Genomic DNA, 22,372 nt, shown 5'->3' with positions numbered 1-22,372 from the left:
GACCGTTTAAGAGAAAAATTGCCAACATAATGACCATGACCCTTCATTTCAGTTGCTAAAACTGTGCTCCTTTTGGCCACGCCACCTGTATTTCATTTGGCCTCTCCCCCTTCCAGTTTCTAGAGATCATCTCGTCCTCCAGTCAGGCCCAGGTCAAGGCCATCGAGGCACCCATCACACTCAAAGAAGGGTGAGTCGCCTAGTGGGAGGCATCCTCACTCTAATCCTAACCGAAGTACCTCCAATAAATACTTGTACTGTCCTGGCCATATGAGTTTCCACAGGCCTTCTTGGCAGTCCCGTACCCATGCAGTGCTGGTTGACGTACTCAGCAAGGAGTTTGAAGTACTGATTTTGTGTATCCTGTACATATATATACACTGTCTTTAATATGTATCTGAAATAAATATGAGTACCAAGAACATGGCCTCATACAAAATACCCTTTTAAGTTCCAAGTACATGCTTTAACGCTTTAATTTTTTGAGTGCCAGGTAATTGTTTTTGAATACCAAGTATTAATGTGGAGTAGGCCTACCAAGTTACACAAGAATTTGCTGTGATCCTTTTTGAGTTGTACATGTATGTGGGCATCTGATAGTCTCTTTCGATTACCAGCCTTTACAGAAATTGCTGTGAAAATCAGGATGCCAACTTTACCTCTTTTGCAATCTCTACCCATTGTAGGGTTATGATCAAGCGAGCTCAGGGCAGAAAGAAGTTCTTGGGATTTGGTCTGAAGAACTTCAAGAGGAGATGGTTTCAACTGACCAATCATGAGCTGACGTACAGCAAGACAAAAGGTACTTGCCTTGAGAGACAGTTACACAAACAGCACTATCCTACCTCACTGGACTCTATGCAAAGTCTCTTCTACAGGAGTGGGACAAGGAAATTGAGATGTAATAGATACCATATACACAGAGAAGCTCAGTATTTGTACACATACAGATGAAAATTTGTTGTGTATACTGCATGCATGTGATGTTGTCCTGTGTGGAAGTGCCCAGGGTCTTGCACAGAGTTAATATAGGTCTGGCTTTTATGCATAGATCCAGTGCAAAATTATACACTTGCCTTGCACAGAAATTTGCGAATCAAAGAATGCCGATAGGTTACATACTAAGGTAGGGGGGTATTTGACATAAGTGGTAATATTGGTTTTTCATTATTTCCTTTTTTATTTTCAGGACTCATAGCTATCATCGATTCTACACCACCTTTTTTATTTATATTTATCAATACAATGGGCTTGAATTTTTTTGTGAATATCGTAATAGTCTGGGTCAAGGCGTTTGTTATTCGTGGCAGCACAGTGCGCACCAGCCGCTCACTGACCTAGTACGTTCCTGTGTACATACATTATACCTGCATACATGTACACTGCAAAATCAAGGGGAAGAGCGACCTCATGCGGCCTAAGAAATATGCCAATCAGCTGAACCAGTATGAAAGCCTTGGTGCAACCATTTGCGGAAGCTTAAGTTTTCCTTTACTTTACTTTGTTACTTTTGAAGACCTCGTATGTGGATATGAATAGATGCAGGAGTGCGATGAGTGCACTGCAGTGACCAATCTCCGCTAAGAATAGGCCTACACATACGTAATACATCAGTGTGAACTGGCATGCATGATAATCATGTGTGGCGGACCTTCCGAGATGACTGCAGCACAACAAGTTATCTTGTTGCTTGAATTCTGCTACCGATAAATTGATGTTGGGTGATTTTCGTGCTGAGCAGCGGCAGCCTTAGAATACTTTCTGCAGGGTCACGACGTTTTCGTGAATTTGCCAACATGCTATGGGAAATCTGTTATTGTCAGGCTACACCTTTCTGCTCGCAGCTCCTCAGACCAGATACAATGCGCATAGCGCTAGTCATTTGAAAAAAATCAATCACAATCAGTAAAGCAAAGCAAAGACGAACTCAATCTCCGATTAGTCTGATCAGCTGACAAAAAAAATATTGTTGACTTTTCTTGTATAAATTGTATAGACATGTGCATTCAGTTAGCCTTTTACCTTACGACCTACTTGAATTATGCAGTTACTATGTAGCAGTGAACCTATCCAAAAGCTTATTTAAAATTGTCATTTAAAATGTTGTCTTTTGTATAATGATGACATTGCCCAATACAGCTTCTGTGAATGGTTGCACCAAGGCATTTGTCCTGGTTCAGCTGATTTGCATATTTCTTAGGTCGGTCTCTCTTCGCAGTGATTTTTGCAATATATGCAGGTATGTACACGTACGTGTACTAGGTCAGCGAACGGCTGGTGCGTGCTGTGCTGCAATGAAAGATGAACGCCTTGACCAAGCTTAGTATTGTATGTGCATGCTGTATTTTCTAAGTTTTTAATTGTTGTCATTTTGTCTTTTATGAAAAGAGGTTTCAAGTAATTACTTTCTTTAATGCGTGGCTAATTCTTTAGTGCTGTTTGAACTGCAACATTCATTTGCTTTTGCGTTTACTGTTATGTTTACCAACAGTTCCTTTTATCAAACCTCCCCACCTCTGTCCCTTTTTTTTTGCAGACAGCAAGCCGCTGTGTAGCATATCAGTCAACAACATTCTTGCCGTGGAGAAACTGGAGGAGGAATCATTCCAGATGAAATTTGTAAGTTAGCATTTCTGACATTTTTCACACTGGTTTTCCACACTGTGCACTTACCATTAAGGGTGCCATGTTTTTGGCTCTGGGCATCAGGCATTGGGCAAGTGCTTGATACTGACAGTGCATGCCAGTTTACCCAAACTATTGGGTTTGTGTGTAGAAACCATCAGTGATGCCTCCTTGTGAGAGCCGTGATTGAACATTAATGATGTGGTGTGCGGTCAACCAATTTTCAGTTGAATGTGCTCAAACTTGAAGTACCTATGTATAAGAGGTTGCCACATGAGTTGTGGTCCACAGATGTTTTGCTGAATCTGCACAAATCTATGGTATCCATACGCAAAAGGGTGGCATTTAATTATAACTGTGGTCAACAAAGTTTCAGTTGAATGTGCAGAGAAACTGGAGGTACATGTGTCCTTGCATCAGACGGATGCATCAGAGAGTTGAAGCTCTCAACCAACTTTTTAATTTGACTTTGCACAAACCCATACCCAAGAGTTTAAAAAACAAAGTAAAGTTAAAAGTCCAAATAAATTTCCAACAGTATCCATAGGGTTCAAGCATGTCAAGTGGAGTTGGACCACCTGAGGCAGAGTGTAGTTTGATCCCCCCTTTAACCACTTCGTGCCGGGGCATTTTTCAATGTTGATGATGCTGGGCCAGCATGACTATCATTTTTTCCGTTTTCAAAAATTCATCATTTCATTTAACGGTCGTTTATAGCCGCACAAAGTAATCTTCAGGCACTACTCTAAGTTGACAGGTGACCTTCATTGACACCCGAGTATTTCAGCCAGGCCTGCAGCCTTGTAAACAGAGCCCAGATTGTGCGGTGTTATATAACTTTCTTTCGTTCACAAACCTGGCTCAGTGCACTGCTGACCTCTTTTCAATAGGGGCCAGATTAGCGTGCAGCGGTGCTGTGTGGCTCATCGCTGCGGTGGTGAAGCGCTTTTGTCCCCGGTGGTAATCCGCTCACTCTCAATGCCCCAAACGCTGGTATATGGTTTCAAAACAAGGCTGCATTATCACCTTTTTTGAGAGTGAAAAATGCCGGTAATGCCCAGCAGCATGGTCTTTTGTTTGGAGTACGGTCTTTTGTTACAGGGCCCTGTTTCCTTTGTCCGAGTTCAGAGACCCTGGCCACCCATATAAACCATACGTCTCCGATCCCGGAGTCCCCAGCAGGAAGTGGTTAATTGCACTGCACTGGCAGAACTGTTGAAAATGTTTCACAGTTTTTGTAGCCATTTCCACCTTTTTTAAAATTTCATTGCTCAAACAGAGAATCTGTTTCTGTGCAGATGTTCCAGGTTGTTCAACCGGAGCGGGCGCTGTACATACAGGCCAACAACTGTGTGGAGGAGAAAGAATGGTAAACATCTCACTCTAATATACTGCCGTGTTGTAGTCGAGTAGCCTACTTTTTTATTACCAAGTTCACTGTCAAATATTGAACTGGCTATAAACATGCACATGGTAGCTGATAATGGTAGCTTTACAAAGCTAAAATACACAAAAGGGGAATTATTTCAGAGAAAAGTACTCCAAAAGTACTTTGACGAGTCCTTTGTAATAAAAATATATGTTATTGATAGAGAATGAACCATAGACGTTATCCCTACATATACACATCTCTGTTTTGGACCGATCAACCATAGACAGCGTTGATCTACACAGTTATCTCTCAGTTACAGCATCTAATTCTGATTGCCAGACTTGTCTACACAATAAAGGTGGTGCTTTGTTCTTGAGAATTCTCTTCATTCCTTGAGGGAAGCTGTTTTGCTACATTAATGAAGAGCAAGCCCTGTCAATATGGGCAATTCACAATAGTGCATCTGCATTTTCAAATGCACATTGAGTCAACAGTGATTGGTCGACACGTTGTAAACTCGTAGAAGCACACTATTGTAAAATGACTGTATTGCCACAGGTCAACTAGTGTCTCACGCTCGAAACTATTTTGTTCTTCTCCATTGCTGATGGAAATATGTGCCATCACTCTGCTGGGACAACAGTTTTGATTCATTACTTTTTCACTTTGTTGTCTTGTGGTTTACTGCCCAGGTTGGATATTCTGTTCAACATCTGCAAGACAAACAAGAACCGGTTGCATTACTATCACCCAGCTGCCTTCAAGAACGGCCATTGGATATGGTGAGACTGAGCATCTCCAACTTCGATTCCCTCCTGTGAAATCTTGGGAGGGGGAGGGGCACAATTTTGGCCTGAATATTGAGCACAAAATTTTCTCCTGTCCCTATAATTTGCTTTTGGCCAGCGCAGTGCACTATATTGTGTCCATTTGTGACTTCAGCAAGATTTCTGGACAAATGCCTAGGGGCTATGGTTAATGCACTGTGAAATAAAAAGTGGAGACTTGCAGTCACATGGGATGCATAAAATGATTGAGAAGTGTTCAGGCAAAAGCTACCAGTTTGGATCCAGTTCTCAGTGTACATGAAAATGAACTGCATGTGGGACATGACACAGTTTGTGCATACAAGATGCTTTAATGGCATTAGAAACCAGTGAGGTCAAACCACCCACGGACCCTTATTCATGCTATTATGAACTGGGGAACGAATAAGCACGATTGCACTTCATTTGCAGTGTGATTGTGCATGTTCGTGCAATGTACATGTATTTCGTTTTCGTGACACACATACATGTACATTGTCATCCTGAATGCTATGAATGTGCCAAGTTGACAGGGGTGGATGACTATCCAGGATTTGATTCCGGCATTTTCGGTGAGCAACTGGACGTTGTTTTGCACAGTGGCAACCAGTCAGCAGAAATTCAGGAACAAATGCTCCAAAAAATTGGGCCTTTACGTTGCAAGGTCTTGTCGCAGAGAAACTTAATGTGTTTTGCAACATTTGTAACTGTGACATGTATATTGCATGTGCTAGATCTATTCTTACAACATCGAGAAGCATATCAAAATGAAAAATACATTAACTTTTCACAGGCAGCTGTTATTACGATTAACTTCAACTCCAAGGGTTTGAACGTGTTCCTGTTGAAATGTATGATGGGTAATTCGATATCATGCAACTGGGTTACACTTTGTCATTTGGAAAAGTTGGCGTCTCTGCTGCAGGATTGCCACATCATGATCAATCATACAAAGGCATTGAAGCTGCATGGAATAATCGTATCAGTCATGAACCACTCGTCCACACCACACTCTCTTTTGTTTCAACAGTTGCAAGGCTACCTCAGAAAGTGCGCAGGGATGCACGCAGGTCACAGGGTAAGCTTTTTTCAAATTAATTGAAATACTATCAGCAAATATAATCATGCGAATGCCCGTTTCTGTTTGATTCATCACACCTTTATTTCTTTGGACATTTGTGGACGTCATGTACTTCCGGTTTCAACCTACTTTCAAGTTTCTATCATGTTATCATTTTTTTTCAATCAGTTTTGTACTTTTTTGAAATTAGTGAGGGAATAACATATATTGAAACCGGTTGAACGTATGGGACATTTAAGGAATGGGATCATTTTGTTGAGTGATAGGTTGAATTATGTGTTGTTTCATTGTTACTTTTCATCGAAACTGTCCATGAATCTTTATCTCAAAAACCATTTCAGCTTGCACAAATTTGACCTATATTTGTAGGCCTATCATATAATAGACTTGAGCATGTTATTCTGTTTAACAATCTTCAATGAAGGTACCGTGAACTGTGTCATAAGTAAATTGATTTGTGGTTCTTTGAAGAGTTTGAATGCAACGCACATTTTAGTATAGACTAGCACATGTATGGGTGAAACTGGCGATCAGTCCCCATGAACAAAGACACACAGAGCTGTACAGGCCTTCAAACAAATCTTGCTCATAGGAACTAATGATCATCCTTTTTTTTTACCTCTTTAATAATGCTTATATTCGTTTGGATGCCAAACTCACTTGTCACATAAAAATGAAGCTTACAGAAAAATCATGCCATTGCACAGAAAAACAATTGGTAGATTGTCGGATCCATTCATCATTGATCACATCGGTGTCCTGGAGGTCGAGTCAAGCATCTCTGATGTTTTTGTTTTGTTTTTGCAGTGGTCTGCCGTTGAGCATCTGCCTAGACATTGACCCAGACCGAGAGCTGGAGAGAATCCATGGTCTCTTCATGGCCAACCTGCAAAAACTTTATTCTCTACAAGGTACTGGCTTTGCGCGCACTTGTAGTGCCCTCATCTGTGAAAATGAGAGAGCCTGGGCTGACATGTTGTTGCCATGTTGCCACTGTCGGGGGCCAATTTTATAGAGCTGTTTGAGCACAAAATATGCTTCAACGCAAAAAAACCTTGCTTGATAAATCAGGTAACCAGCCAAAACTCAATGTGATGTATATTGTTTTGTGATTATATTTAGCTGTTTTTTGGTTAGCAATGACAATCAGATAGAGTTTGAGCAGGTAACTTTTGTTTATTAAGCAAAGGTTTTTTCAGCATAAGCAAATTTTGTGCTTAAAGAGCTCTATGAAATTGGCCCATGGTGTGCCCACGGCTGAAGGGCTTACCTTACAGGCTTAGGCCTATGTGTGTGTGAGTTTGTTTCTGCATTCAATTGGGGACCCTGAACAATAGCGGACAATAAGGTCCCCGATTGACAGAAGGTCCCTCATTGACAGAGGGTCCCCGATTGACAACTGTGTACAAAACATATGGGTGGTCTTCCAAAAAAGTTGAAGTACAAACAAAAGAGGAACAATAGGGGGTCCCCAGTTGCATTCAAATACACACTTGTGTGTGTATGTGCGCCCCCTGCCAATCCCATTTGAAAACTCTGAATTGAGAAGGGATTTTTTTCTATCAACTGTTGATTCATATGGAAAAGTTGATATAAAAGTGTGATGTTTAACTTTGTTTGGATTAATAATTGAAGAAATATATAGTAAAACAAAAAGAAAGATATTTCCATTTTTCCCATCTGTTTCCATATACATGTATCAAACGGCTTGCGTTTCGATCACATGGACAAATGATACTCCATAGCATAAATCGTGCATAGATACTTCCAATGCAGTTTTCTCAAAGTGTTGTAGGCGGACAAGACCCGTGGATGAATGATCTGAAAAGCACATCTGTCATTGGTCAAGTCTTGATTTTTGTTCCACTCACTCCTATAGACGCCTGTGCCACGCAAGCCGTGTACCAGGGCCTGCCTTCCTCCACCCATACCCCGGTCAGCATCGAGGACCCCAAGACCTGTTTTGCCACGGTTAATGCCATGCTGTCTGAGATCGTGTCCTTGGAGCAGAGGCACAACCAGTATAAGAAGATCAGGCAGCGACTGACGGAGTACGGGAGCAAGTGAGTAACCCCAAACAGATGCGGTAAAACAAGCTGTGCCTTCTTTTTGGGGGGGGGGTTGGATGGTGCAAGAACTCTTTGCGGACAAGATTAGAGAGAAAATCTGTTCAAACAAAATGTACTGGCATAAACAGTTGTGTTCAGATTCCATTAGCCTTTGAAATCTGCAATAAGTTATTCACATATGAGCTCTAACGTCTCCTGTGTTTATGGAAACTTCCCACACTTCAAAATTTTTAGAATGCACCTTTTTTCTAGTCAGTGCATGTTTTGTTCATGCTCTGGGCAAAAGGTTTAGGATATTTCCACTGAGCTAGTTTCAGTCAGAACTACCTGTAAAAATGATTGTCCTATTACCTTTCAAAATGAAAGGAAAATTCACATGATCTTCACAAAAGACAAACTACCCATAATGTACAATTTGGTTAAAAATCCAATCACAACGGCGCTTAAAATCGGAAAAATAATTACCATTACTTTTAAACTATTCAATCACAAGAAATTACAAGTTTTGTTATCACACAAGAAATACATGTATATACATGTAGACCTTTTTGACTGGATTGCGCTAAATGTGAACAATACCACACGTGGACAGCCTTGGTCATGGTGATTCGTACCAGTGTTGTAGTACTCGTACTCGGTACTCGTACTCGAGTACTACTCGAGTACCGTTTTCAGAGTACTCATACTTGTACTCGGACATTCAAGTACTCGTACTCGAACGACAGTTCTTGTACTCGGGCTACAAAATACTCAGAACTCGACATCCAAAAATTGTACTCGAGCATCAAAGTACTCGTACTCAATTAACTGTACTCGATGAAAAAATCCTTTAAGTTAACGTACCACGCACAGCCGTTAAAATAAGGTACAAAAATATCGACTCCAATGACCCGATATTGGATTCGGTTCTTACAACAAGAAGGCCAAACGTGGGACCATTAAGGCATACGACCCATTTGCCGTCTGTGAGCGTACTTAACCAATCACATATGCAAATTATATTGTGGTACTCCAGAATGTTTCCGCGATTTACTTTGGCATTGGTAGTCTGGTTCCTGGACCCGAAAATTTTAACAACGAACCCAGCATACAGAAAATCACAGGCATGTGAAAAATTGAGTCTGGAAAATAGACTTCGCTGCGCCGTGCACGTTGTGTCAACTGCTGCAACGCACGTGTAGTGACCTTGACATTGCTAGCCAGATCACTTGTTCTTGTAGCCATGTCATCTGCATTCGGTGTTTCTTTTACACAGTGGCAGGTCTTAAGAATCTCTAAATTAAGATAAAACTACTTTTGAATTAGAAATACTTGTACGTGTAAGAAATACTTGTACGTGTAAGTATTTGTACTTTTACTCGGCTGGCAAAGTACTCGCCCCGTCTTTGTACTTGGAAGTCAAAGTACTTGGAATTCAAAGTACTCGGCAGTACTTGGTACTCGGAAAAAAGTATTCGACTATAATATGACACTGATTCCTACATGCAGCTTCAACCACGTGCAAGCGCACGTGCGAACACTGCATGCTTGACTAGTTTATCTTGAACAGGTAGATTACCATCCCAACACTATGCACTCATTACCATCCCAACACATCATACATGTAGGTCCAGCATGATCGTTACATCACAGGAAAAAGATCTATTGTGCGTAGAGAAATAATAGTGGAATGACTCTAACCCTATTGATTTGGGTTCCGTTTCAAATTGTCTTTTTTTTTTCTTCAGGCAAAGTCCGATTGGGGACCACAACTGCAACTCATTCCACTGATGACACGCTTAATTGCAGATGTGCAGGGGGCACACACATTCCAGAGTTTTGCCTCCCACATCCCAGGCCATGCCCTTCCATCCCGCCCTCCCTCAAGGCAATGAGGTGGACTGTGACTGATGTCTGAGGGCAGCAGTTAGGTTGGACTTGGCTCTTCTTTGCTTGAGTCAGGAAGATTTGCTACAAATAAGAGAGGAAGATTAAAAAAAAAAAACTGAAAGTTGTAAGAAGTTGAAGTTAAGTATAATGCAAATTTCTGGGGGAAAAAAGACTGGTTTATCATAAAAAATACCTAAACACAAATCATGGAACAAGAAACATTGAGTTGGCTTTATTTGCTGTAAGGCATTTTAAAATGCTCAATTTTAGTAAGTCACCTGAAACTTCCAACATAATACAGAAAAGAGAGGAGTCTCTCCTCATCTGCGGAACATGGTGAGGTTGAAAAAAGAGATTCTGTTACATTCAGTACATAAACCAGGGCATTTTTTTAATGGAGAAAACTCTTTAAGCACAAACTGAATACCAAAGATACCAAACATGCTAAAAAGTACTCTGTACATGTAACAGTAAATGTATAATGTGTCGCTGAACAGCGCAGGTATTTGTGAACCATGTTCTGGTCAGATCATTCCATTTGGTTTAGACTATCACTATATGTTTGGGTTTTAGACCACCAGTACACCAAAGAATTTGACTTTTTTGTTGGACATTCTCTCCCCACCTTTCTAACTTTCTGTCCAAAGTTCCAGTCATGTCTGGTTAATGCCAGGATGTTAGTCACTACACCAGGTCACGTATTGTTTATTCCCACATTGGCCACAGTCGAAGCAAACCTGGTTTTGCCTTATAATGCAGGTGTCGACCGTGTTTAGTTCCAGATTTGGCAATACATTTGTATCTGGCCACCACATACCAACCACCCAAGCATCACCCCCCCCCGCCATGTTGTCATTGAAGAGAAGTTCATGCAGATTGGGGACAACTGAAATTGAGAAAAATGTGTTTTGTAGGTTGTATATTTTAAAACTTATCAGGGTATACAAAACTTGAGAATATGCTGGCCAGACACAGAAGTCTTTCCCTGGATTTGGTTTACTTTCCAGGCTTGATTACCTAGGTTAAAAAAGACAAAGCTAGACAAAGGAATCAAGTTGGCTGGATTGCTCTTCAGTCTTTGATGAGTTTACTCAAAGTTAACTTGCACTGATGTTGAAGTTGACCTTGAGATTATGCAAAAGACAGTGCATATTCAGCTGTTGCCTGCTAAGCTTAAGTGAACAATATTTTAATAGCCATCTACATGTAGATAGCGCCTTCTTTGATGCGAATACACAAGAAAGACTATAAAGATTAGTAAATTGGCGCTATCCCCAAGGTGGAGGCCATAGTCTAGTTGATAGTGCACCTATCTTGAGAGCAAACACAAAGTGCTACCAGCTGGGTTCAATTTCCAGCTATTTGCGTCTTTTTTTCTCCCCCAAAATTAAGAGTATTCTTGTTATTTAAATTGACTTCAATATTGAATTACAGAGTCTTGCATTTTCCTTTTTCTGATTCATGGCTCTGGAGGATTTCTTAATGGGAAAAAAGTCAGATATTGTAAAGTGGTCTGATTCCACCTTGTGAATACGCAGTAAACAACTGTGTTGGTGCAGAACCAGATTAGTATTTTCTACAGTAACAATTTTTAAGTAAAAAACTGCTTACTGCACATGTGCCTGGCTAAATATCGTGCAGTTAAATTGACCGGCAACAGCTCACAAAACGTGACACACAGGTACAGGTACCCATACTGTGAAATGTTTGTAGTGTTACCAAATTTGTCATTTTATTTGAATTTCGGTTTTTAACTCTTCTTAATGATTCCCTTTTTATTTGAACTTGTGAAATGACGTAAATGCCTATAGGTTGTCAATCTTTGTAAAGATACATGAGTAAGATTAGTAACTGATATACATTAAAGTACTACATGTCTTTATGAAATGACTACATGTATATATCTGCTTTGACCCTCAAGATTATAGCACCAATTTGCCTGGTGTTGCTTCACATCAACGCTGTTTTTTCAACTATAGAAACATTTTTGCCAACACAGAATCAGTGATTGAAATTTTCTAAAAAGTGTATTTTTTGTACATTTTTTGTACACCGGATATTGTTAATTAGTGTATTCATATTCTGAGCTATTTTTGGGACAAGAGTTGTTGCGCACAGGACCAAGTCGGAGTCACTGTAAAGATCAGCATCGTCATTATTTTTTTTTTATTATTGGCAGAGTGATGTGCCTTTGTGTAACTTAAAAATGTTCTCCAATTGGGTGGAAATGTTAGATTTATAATTCAGTGTTCCACTTTTGCTTCTTTGGTTACGACTCATTTTCACCCCAACCCTCCAACAGTGAGGACAAGAGACATGAAGCATTTTGTCAATTTTCCAGGTCTGCACTTGAAAATTGTAAAGAATCCACACAAGTTCAGACTTTTAATTAACAAATGACAGAAAACAAACTTTGTCATGTTCGTCTTCAATGAAGACTTACGTATATTCCGTACCTCTCAGGTTAATTTGTGATTTATTCTGTAAATATACTAAGTGTTATTTTAGATTGAATGTAGAATTTTGAGGACATTTTTTCTTTTATTGAGAAATTCTATCAGATTGAAACAGTCACTTGGAATAGTTGATATTGATAAGTTGATTTGTTCCAGTAATTTGGAAAAAATTTCCCTGGCCTGTTAATGTAATGTTTTGTTGAACTTGTTTTATTTACGTGCCTTGTCAAAACACTGTAAATGATTAAAAAAAATTTGAAAAAAGCAACCAGTGAAATACATGTATACATATACACAGTATTTTATTTTATTTAACTCACTTGTGTAAAAGTGCATATAAAAGAAATCTGTAAACTGTCTTTTCTTTCAACATGTATGAGGGAAGCCATTTTTTGTTTTTTAGTATTTTTATTATTTCTATTCTTTTCTTCAAGTATTTTATTTGTTTGTCTGCGCAATAAATGTACTACATGAGTTATCTGGTATTGCAGTCGAGCCCATCGTAAGTCCCCAGAATTGTAATGACTTGAGTCAATAGCTTGTCTGAGTTTGACTCAATAGCTCATCTAAGTTTTACTCAAGTCCAAATTTTGGAGACTCATCAAGTCAAACCTGACAGGTAAATGACTTGAGTCACTTCCAGCATGTGACTTGACCTGATTTGAGTCCCTCATCAGAAGACCCAACTTGAGTGAAGTTAACTTGGGTCACAAAAATAATAGCGATCTTCTTTGCAAGAAAAATATTTGCAGCAGTGACTTACAGTGCTGGTAATAATGTTCATGTCATATGATATTATCAAGAGTAAGATGTGGTATGACCACATTTATGTGTATTAATGCAGAAATAAATTTTAAAATGTCTGAAAATGACTTTCTCTCGTTTTTATTCATTATATTGATTTCAAATATTTGTGACTCAAATTAACCAAAGCTAAAACTTGACACAAATCAACTTTTTTGCCTAATGACTCGAGTCACAAAAATTTGTGACATATTACAATTCTGAAAGTCCCCACGTAAGTCCAGTTACAAGTCGGTGCACAGGAACTGTCATAAGTAACTGGGTGAAAAATGAGAAACACTTTTGTCATAGCTTATTTGAATAGTTTGTAAATTGGTTTAAGACAAGCTTGACATGGACTTGTGATGGGCTCAACAACACTGGAGCTATCTATGAAAAATAAACCCTGGTAGATTAGGAAAGGATTGAATAACAGTTTAAAGGATTGATTTTAACGGTTGAATTTAAAGTGGTTGCGACCAACAAGGGCACCATTGCCCCCCCCCCCGTTTCAAAGGAGACAAAGTATACATACGGTAACAATGGTCCTGCACCTGCTTGTGAAAGTGGTCTTCAAAAGCTGTAAACAGTTGAAGCAAGAAATGCTAGGCAGAGCATGCCACGACAAGGAATATATTGCCCAAGCCCCATGTCCCTGGGTCCGTTCAAACATGTATATACTGTATAATTAACCGTACACTTAAATAGATCTTAACATTGGCTTTATTGAATAAAATTTAAGAATGCACCAAATGTTTTTAATGGGGGGGAATTATTGCGCCTTTTTTTTTCTTTTAAGGCTTTCAAGAACACACTGCAAAGGAACTGGCAAGAACAAATGAAGTTCTGAGTAAATCTTTTTTTAAATTTAAACTCCATTTTCTGTTATTTACAATACGCTGTTTAACTTTTCTGATGAATTACCAATAATGAGTGCATGGTCAAGTACAGAGTAGTTTTGAACTTCCTGAAATTTCTGTTTACTGAAAATCAATTCAGTGTGTACAAAATTGTACAGAAAAATCTCGGATTCCACAAGAAGTAAAGTGGCTTTTGTTATGGCAGTTTTCCGTGACAAACTGTCCTGCTGCACAATTTGTTAAAAGGCAATGGAGCATGCGTGGTTCCTGTGTAAATGTAGTGCATATTTTTGAAACGTCAGGGCAGTACTTTGAAAGATTTGTAATCAACTTGACAGAAACTTCTGTGATATTTGATAAACATTCCATTGGACTTTTTTAAGCGTGAAAATTTGTATGACATAGCCAGCAAGCACCTAGATATGTACACTGAACTGCTTGCAAGGCCTAATAAGACATTCCAAAAGAAAAGAATTTTTCCATAGTTTGGTTGTGTCCTTTGCATGGTTGGTGGTCAACAACTTTAAATCAAATTTTGAAAACAAAGAAGTAAAATCTATGTTTATTTCCTAACCATACAAGTACCATGCAGTGATGGTGGGGGAAAAATTGGTGTTGCTGTTCTGTTGATTAAAAATGCAGCTCATGCAAAATTGGCCAAAATCCATTTTTTTGTGTGACTAGAGTGGAGATTGCAATAAAGGCAAGAAAGAAAACAAACAGACTGCACGTAAGATCAGTTTGTATGTATTTTATATGATGGAAACTGTCTAAAATTTGTCTAACATATCAATTTGTGATCCACAATAATGTACGGCTGAGTCAATTCAAATAAATCACTATTAGAAGATTTGACCTTCAGTTCGATCGAATAGCTGAATACTCTGTCATACTGAAAGGCATATTGTTGATGAACAAACCATATAATGGCCACTGTCTCATCGTCAGGAAGTATGCCCAGAAACTGGCAACATCTTGATAAAAAGCAGAACTAACTGTCTGGAAGACGCCTAGAATATGTGTTTAACAAACAGACTTAACTGTGGTACAATTATTGCTAAATAAGACCCAAGAAATGTAGAAAACCCCATCAAACACAGGAGCCCATCAGGGGCATGTCAGCCGCTCACTCATGCATCATGACCGGAATGTTAATACATTATCACTAATCTCTGAGAATGTGTGAAAAACTGTGGACAACTTCATGTATCACCCTGTCATCAAAGTAAAAAATGTGGCCCTTTCCTTTCAAGGTCAGGGATCAGATTTGTCTGAGTTTTTCTTGATTTCAGGATTTTTTCATCAGGATTTTCCTGACTTCAGGATTTTGAAACTATCTGTTTTTAAAACCTGAAATATCTCAATTTTACCATCTTGGTCTTTTCAAATATAAAGGTTCATATAAAACAAAAGTATGTAGAGGGTTGCCTTTAGGCAAACACAAATGTATACGGGACCCTGCACTGCTGTGGGGCCCTCAACACTTCCTGTGACTACTTCATGGGTTTTTAATTTTCTTCCAATCTCACCCCTGCAAAGTTTTATTTACAAAGCAATTCAAAGACTGTTGGTCCTTATGACGGGCATTTCTGAGATACATATTTCAGTTTCTGCAACATTCAATTCCTCTTGAATGTATATGTATGACCTTAATCATTAACACCGGTACATTATAAACACTAATGCCCTGCCAAGACCAAGCTATGGCTTAAATTTGTGATCACAAAATGTTTCTCCAGAACACCAAGATTGATGACCTTGATATTTGACTTGGATTTTCCTACGTGAAAAAGCTGCCAGGGAGGAGGTCTTTTTTCTGCAAATTCTTCAATTTTGCTATTTATTTATGACATCCATAAAATATGTTGGGAGCCACAGCTCTTGAGTTTAGGCATCAGTATTTTCATTCCTCTCCCCTTTTTTCAACTGTCCTGGTAAACCTGTGGCGCATGTCCACACCTCAACCGGTCCACATACAAAAGGTCCACAGGGTATACTGGAAGCATCAATGACCATGTGTATTTTGTACCAGTTTTTTCGATATAAAAAAGTTGGTAGTTGGGATTTTTGTATCCTTAACTCTTTTGCAAGCATGGTTTTTTTTCTCCCTAGCAGATCAGCCTACCCCGACAAAGGAGGTCATAATCCCCTATGCTCTTTTGTGTATGGTCTAGGCCCCTCCCAAATTATAATTACTCAAGAAACGCATTTCGGTTTTTTTTTGTGGTAGCAGCGTCCCTGTGTAAGGTCATCTTCTGCACTTTGACCCAACCAAGCATGACACATTAGTACGTGTAAGTCAAGTGTACACATATACGAGTGTACATGTCCTCAGTGTAGCAAATAAGGAAAACTTTGCGTAAACACGTCACCCAGTGTCAGGTGCTTAAGTCTGACTTCATCTGCAGGCTTTCAGAGGTCACTGAGAATAAATAAAAACATGTACCAAATTGAAGTTGACATGTTCAGTCCTTGAGCTATGGCAGGAAAGACCATTTCTTTGTTTCAACAGTGACACTGACCTCTGACCAGTGGGGTCCAAAAAATCAATAGGCGTGATTTGGTCCTTGTTTTGTATTTCATCTACTATCATTGGGCACTTTCTTAGAAAATTTATCCACAAAAACAGTAACAACACTTTTGAATAAGACCCCAAATTCATGCTAAAACTAAAACCACATACTGAAACTTTCTATGTGTAGATCTCTTATTGACTGCTTGGCTGTTGCTGCCTGCCTGCATGTAAGTATGATGGCTGCTGGGTAGCAGCTGGCGTGCAAGCTAATCCGGCCGATAGCCAAGTAACTTAGATGTGACATTTGCCCTAAAGAAAATGAATATTTGACCCTGCTTCAGGAACTGTGTGCATCAGTTGTTCAAAGCTGTCCCCCTTTACTCGCATGAATCTCCACTCGTGCTGTGTAGTCATATCGATGGCGTTGAAGCGACGGTAGAACTGCCAGGTGCTGTCATTGGAAGCCCTCAGGAGCCAGTTCATGCCCTTGCAGCGGTCCTTAATCCCAGCGTGCTGGATGTAAAATGGAGTGAAACTGCTCAGATAAAGAAGTCAAGTACACTTACGACCACAGGAACAGTCAACAACCCCTGTACTCTGTACAGGCCTCAGTATTCTGCAACTGAAAGTTACCCTGGTAATGGGGAATTTGTATTCTCTACATTTTTTCTTTTCCCTGAAGGATTTTTATGGCTTTTCACACAAGTGGGAAAACAAATCCATGACTTTTTACACAAGTGGGTAAACATTTTCATGCATTTTCACACAAGTGGGAAAATATTTCTCACGCCTATTTACACAAGTAGGAAGACATTTTTACACCTTTCCAGAAAATTCAACTCTCATCTTGGTAAATGCATATTATGTAAAAAACATACTACCCCATTTAAGTTAAATGCCTAGTGTGGACATCCCTTTCATTTTGTGCAGTTAAGAAAACTTGGTGAACACACTCATTTTGCTTGAACCGGGAACATGATATTCAGCTGGATTTTAATAAAATGTTTCCTTGACTGTTCTGTTCTTCTTTCCTTTACCGTACGGATGACCTTTACCCCAAAATGCCACTATACTTCTTAAGAAGGGAAAATGTCCTGTGGACAAGGGTAAGTCCACAGAACATTGGATGATCTTCCCTTCTCTGTGGGTAAGTCCACAGAATGTCTTTCCTTCCTGCATTGTGTGGACAGTCTTTTGCTAGCCAGTCCATACCAGGCATGTGAAGTTAGCACAGCCCCCCACCTCCCCCCTCACCATGTCTCCACTCACCTCAGCAACTTTCTCCATCAGAGCCTTTCCAAGACCTGTCCCTGTTTAGAACAAAACGGAAGTATTCAAAAACAGTTTGTAGTTTTTCTGGCTCTGTACATGTAACTTGGTAAAGCCACATTATAATACAGTTGGTGATTTCGCCCGCCCTTAAGAAATACACCTGCCCCTAAGAAATATATCCTTCCCCCCCCCAATTTTTTTTTTTAATTCATTGAAAAAAAAAGAAAAAATGGCCTTTAGGACGATCCCACATTCAAATTGAGTGACCTTCTGTTAAATGTATGTGCTTTGAAAACGATACATCCGGAAATCACTAATTACTCCCATTCATCTATATGTACGAGTGCAAATTCACCCAACCTCGACTCCATGGTGCAGCAAGATCGAGCCCATGGGAACGAGGTTGACATTCACCCAACCGTCAGCGTGTTTGTGTAAACCACATTGGAATTATTGGCTGCGGTTGCGGCCATGTGCAGAAACTTGTGGGAAATAGACCGGAAAGCAAGGCAGCAACCTCAATAGCTTTGTGCAGTCGCAGCCACAGCCTGTAATTCGGATGCAGCCTGAGACCTCTGCTGCATGTTGGGTCAATACTCAATAGCCGCAGCCATTCCCAGCTACCGATTCCACTTCACAGAACTACAGCACCTTGACCCTCTCTGAGAAAACCTTCCTATTTTCACTTGGCTGTACAACCTTGATCTCCTTTTGTGATGAATTACTTGCTTGTGTAAAACTCTTTCGTAAAGAAGATAAATAAAACTCATTTCATCATTGAGGAAATTGCTCTTTATTTAATAATTTCCAATCAAGCAAAGATGTCTGCTGAACTGAATAAAAAAAATAAAATAAAAAAATGCCCCCATCCCAACATGTTTTTTTTAAAGGATACTCACTAATTATTTTTTTATGTGGCCTAACATTCCACCACAGAGTACACCCTTGCACTTGGAAGTGTGTTTGGAATACTAAATACTGCTACAGTAAAGCACATGTATGTATAAATGTACATGTACATGCCATTTATGTTCACAGAAACATGACCTGCTTTAACTCGATCTTCCAATGTACCTGGACTATGAACACAGACTGTCTCCAGTTTGACTTGGGAATATACAGTAATCAAACTTTGGTATTCAGAAAAAGAGTAATGGGCCAAAGATATAAACTTCTCACCCCCCCCTCCAGAGCTCTTTGCATAGGATACCAGCAAATGGGCTGGTCATGTGCGAGGCTATATGGACATGAATGACCTTAAAAAAAGGTCAGATTGAAGTAAAACATCACAGCTGTACTCGTGTGTTTTTACCTGTATTTGAATACCAATGTTTATGGCAAAAAGCAAGCAAATTATCATTGGACAGCAAAACTGGAAAAGGTGCTGCTAGATAATGGGAATAAGCCTGGCTCTTTCAGGATTACTTTTTTTGGCTTTAGGTGTACCTCTGTGGGCAGTTCGAATGTAGAACTCTCCCAAGAAAATCATCCGTCCCTGGGGCAGTGGGTGAAGGAGTTAGTAGAGCAACCCACTATCTCTGGCTCTGCTGTATCACCCAGGCAATCGCTAGTGGCTTCCACCACGAAGAAGTGATTGACAGGGTCGTCTCCAAAGTTATTTCTCTGCCATTCTGCACAAGAGCATGATAAACACAGGTGCATCTGTTAAAGTTATTCATGGCAGATACTGTACAAACAGGAAGGGAAAATGAATACAGTGCCTTATACACTATTATGACGCGACTGCTGACAACATGTCAATGACTTAATTGGCGTTAGGCCAGGTAAAACCAAAATTACTTTGGGTCCCTCATTTTCCTTTTCCAGTCCAGCTCAACTTAAGTTTTTGATTTGACGGTCATACCCCCTCAATATACAGGTAAGGGGCAAGGAGTTGAAAGGAGAGGAGAAATAGCCATTTCTCTACATGTAGCTTTCTGATCACAACAAACTAAACAGACAGTAAGACGCAATTTAAGATAAAAATAATGTCCATGACGTGCTGAAAAGTAAGCTCGATGTATATGCCATGTGTAGACCACACTCTTTTGGCCAAATGCATTTACATGGGACGTCAAATCTTGAAATGAGGGTTATGCCAGAGGAGTAGTAGATACCGGTATTTACTAGAGCAGCCCCTCTTTCCCACTTTCCAAATTAGCGTGGGACCTAACCCACTTCCTGGATCAGCCCTTAACTTCCCCCAAAACCTGTGACTTGACTTCCCAAACAGCAATCGCGGAGCCCCGAACATACTTTCCCCCGGGACTTTTCACCGCCGGAAAAATACTGGAGGCGCGCCGGGAAAAATAAGATAAATTTCTCAACATTTTTCTAAAATCTGATGATTTTTACTTTTTGCCACTAATTTTGAATACGCTAAATTAGCCACCGTTCAAGCGGCGTGGTTAATTGCCAAAGGCTACGAATCACAACGAGATTTAATCGCGCAGGCAAAGTTCGACGTGCAAAACCAAAGGCACCGCGTTTGTTTAGTGAGAAAGACCAAGACCGGCAAACAAGTGTACAAGCCAAAAGAAATATTTATTTCCGATGATTTATGCGCCCCTTAAAATGAAAAAAAATTAATAGAAACTATATAAAAGGATATGATAAACCATAAAACAAACATTAATTGTTATTTTCGCAAAGACACGAGAAATTAAATCGATTTGATAGATTTGTACGATTGCTTTCGTTGTTTTAAATTCCAACCGTTTATGCAAATGCACCGATTGTAAAGAATGCCACGTGCAACGACTGCGCGAGATGTAACTATTGCTCCACTTGCGACGATTGCGGCAGATGTATAAATTGCGTGGCTTGTTTTAATTCATACGACTGTCAAAATTCAAATGCCTTGGACAGTTGCGTGGACTGTTACCAGTGCAGCAATTGTATAGAGTGTTTCGGTTGTACATATTGCACCGGCTGTGTGAATTGTGTCGAGTTAGAAGGAATGGATCACGTGGTGCTCGTAAACGGCAAGCATAAAAAGTTGAGGCACGCGCGAGAATACGAGCCACCGCCCAATTCAGCGACGAAACCCGACTCTGATTTAAACCAAGTTGTACTAATTATTGAATATGACGTTGACATTGAACATTTAATTAAAGTAGAAATCCCACCCAAGTTAATAGACGCGGCCGAATAAAAGTGAGAAAAATATATGACAAAGCTGGGGAAATCATAACCATGTCAACCCACGTATACATCGTTTCAGACGACCACGAGCGTCTCAATGCCGACAACTGCGATCCCAACGTCACCTATGGCCCCTTTGATCGAAGTCGATTAATCATTTCAAAACCCGTAATTAAAGAAGGCACTCACGTGAGTCAATGAGGCTCACCCATTTTTAACCATCACAACGGTCAAAATAAACGCCTGTTGATTATGACGATAGAACCCCGTTACGGCATAAACCCGCTTTACAAATACGGCACTCGAGATAAAACGCCGGAAAATTTAGTAGGGCGTCAAATCTGCCATCAAATACAACCAACTACGGCGGGCATACTTGATCACGTAAATTTAGCCGTTTATAGGTTTATTGAATCTCAAGTCGCCATCGGGTCTAATCTCCCGTCTAATACCATAAACGCCTACAAAGCCAGTCGCGACATTGATGATTTGAACAAGATCGAATATGTAGTTAAACCACCTTACACGGCTAAGAACCAAATGTACGTGTCGGACCCTGTTAGAATGCCACTTGAAGATGCTGGGTCCGACTAAGTGTCATTCCCACAGAAGTGTGTTGAGCACAGCATACCCCTCTCCAAGAAGGCCGGACGGGAGAAACCATCTGCCTAATTATTTATCTATATGTTTCCACTTTTTCCGTGGTGTTTACCTTTTCCGACTGACCATATGTTTTCTTGGCCAATCTATCTAAGAATTGGGCGAATAACCTTAAACTGACTATAAAATTGAGACCACATCCTGGTACGTGATCTTGAGAAATCTTAATTACGAAAGATGAGATCATTCCTTATCCAAGAAAACTTAGTGACTAAAGACCATACTGCATCAATTGTTCCGAGCACATGGCTCACCCGTTGAAAGAGGCCCAGGTCGCCCTGTCCTCCTCAGAAGCGATCTGAGACCTGATGAGAAGGCTGTCTGCAAGTGCTGTCTGCACTTTGCTTGTTAGACAAAAGTTGTTGAAAATTTTATCCTTTTCATCACTGACCTGTGTGCTGAGTTGGTGCAGGTAAGCCTGAATCCCTATTGTTTCTTGTACATAGATTTTTATTAAACATCTTGATATACTTTGCTTAGGTAAATTGGTTTATGGCACACCATGATCAAAGAATGAATGCTCAGACGTTAATCATACTGTAACATCCGCACTTTTTAATTTTTTCAATTCCTATTGTATGTTCCATTTCTATCGAGTCCATTTAATAATTCTTGTTTTTTTATGGGAACGATCATTTAGTGGAGATATTTTTGTACTCTTTATGTTTCACTATCTTACTATTAGGAAAGAATCTTTGTGGAATAGTTTACTCGTGCTTTAGGAGTATTTTACAACATCACTGTTTTCTGTTGAATAACTTGCGCAACCTGATAAGTGTGTGTTTTTATTGTTATATTCGTGTTCCCCTACTCGCCAACTTTTCGTCATTGGTGCTTCAAGGAAAATGGGAATTCCAGAT

The 22,372-nt window shown here is 39.8% G+C and overlaps 2 protein-coding genes across 3 annotated transcripts in view; one reads left to right on the top strand and one right to left on the bottom strand.

The window, feature by feature from the left end:
* Positions 1-14,676, top strand: part of LOC110985346 (ras GTPase-activating protein 3-like) — a 79,423-nt gene extending 64,747 nt beyond the window's left edge. Inside the window, exons 16-24 of one of the 2 annotated variants that reach the window (XM_022246313.2) lie at positions 117-190; positions 687-802; positions 2,537-2,619; positions 3,924-3,994; positions 4,690-4,779; positions 5,834-5,881; positions 6,692-6,795; positions 7,764-7,947; positions 9,681-14,676. In XM_022246313.2, the coding sequence (XP_022102005.2) occupies positions 117-190; positions 687-802; positions 2,537-2,619; positions 3,924-3,994; positions 4,690-4,779; positions 5,834-5,881; positions 6,692-6,795; positions 7,764-7,947; positions 9,681-9,723 (813 nt within the window). In that variant the 3' untranslated portion in view covers positions 9,724-14,676. Of the gene's footprint in view, positions 1-116; positions 191-686; positions 803-2,536; positions 2,620-3,904; positions 3,995-4,689; positions 4,780-5,833; positions 5,882-6,691; positions 6,796-7,763; positions 7,948-9,680 lie in introns of those variants that run through there. The other variant, XR_015427670.1, reaches the window with a different exon arrangement.
* A 93-nt stretch (positions 14,677-14,769) lies between these two features.
* LOC110985347 (diamine acetyltransferase 1-like) lies at positions 14,770-21,154 on the bottom strand. The gene is made up of 3 exons (XM_022246315.2): positions 19,155-21,154; positions 17,706-17,746; positions 14,770-16,949 (listed from the first exon to the last, which is right to left on the bottom strand). The coding sequence occupies exons 1-3, from the start codon at positions 19,195-19,197 to the stop codon at positions 16,746-16,748; spliced, it is 288 nt and encodes a 95-aa protein (XP_022102007.2). The 5' UTR covers positions 19,198-21,154; the 3' UTR covers positions 14,770-16,745.
* Between the last annotated feature and the right edge of the window lie 1,218 nt (positions 21,155-22,372).

The sequence above is a fragment of the Acanthaster planci genome, linkage group LG14, assembly GCF_054643075.1.
Source record: "Acanthaster planci isolate LZ-2023a linkage group LG14, COTS_SCS, whole genome shotgun sequence".
NCBI classification, from domain to species: domain Eukaryota; kingdom Metazoa; phylum Echinodermata; class Asteroidea; order Valvatida; family Acanthasteridae; genus Acanthaster; species Acanthaster planci.
This window is presented reverse-complemented; position numbering and strand designations above follow the sequence as displayed.

Bases quoted from the DNA above. Each gene is read 5' to 3' on its own strand.
- LOC110985347 (XM_022246315.2), bottom strand. From the start codon at position 19,197: ATGATTTTCTTGGGAGAGTTCTACATTCGAACTGCCCACAGAG. The intron at 17,747-19,154 runs GTACACCTAAAG...TGTTCTAAACAG, and splicing joins CATTCGAACTGCCCACAGAG to GGACAGGTCTTGGAAAGGCT. The intron at 16,950-17,705 runs GTGAGTGGAGAC...TTTTACATCCAG, and splicing joins TGATGGAGAAAGTTGCTGAG to CACGCTGGGATTAAGGACCG.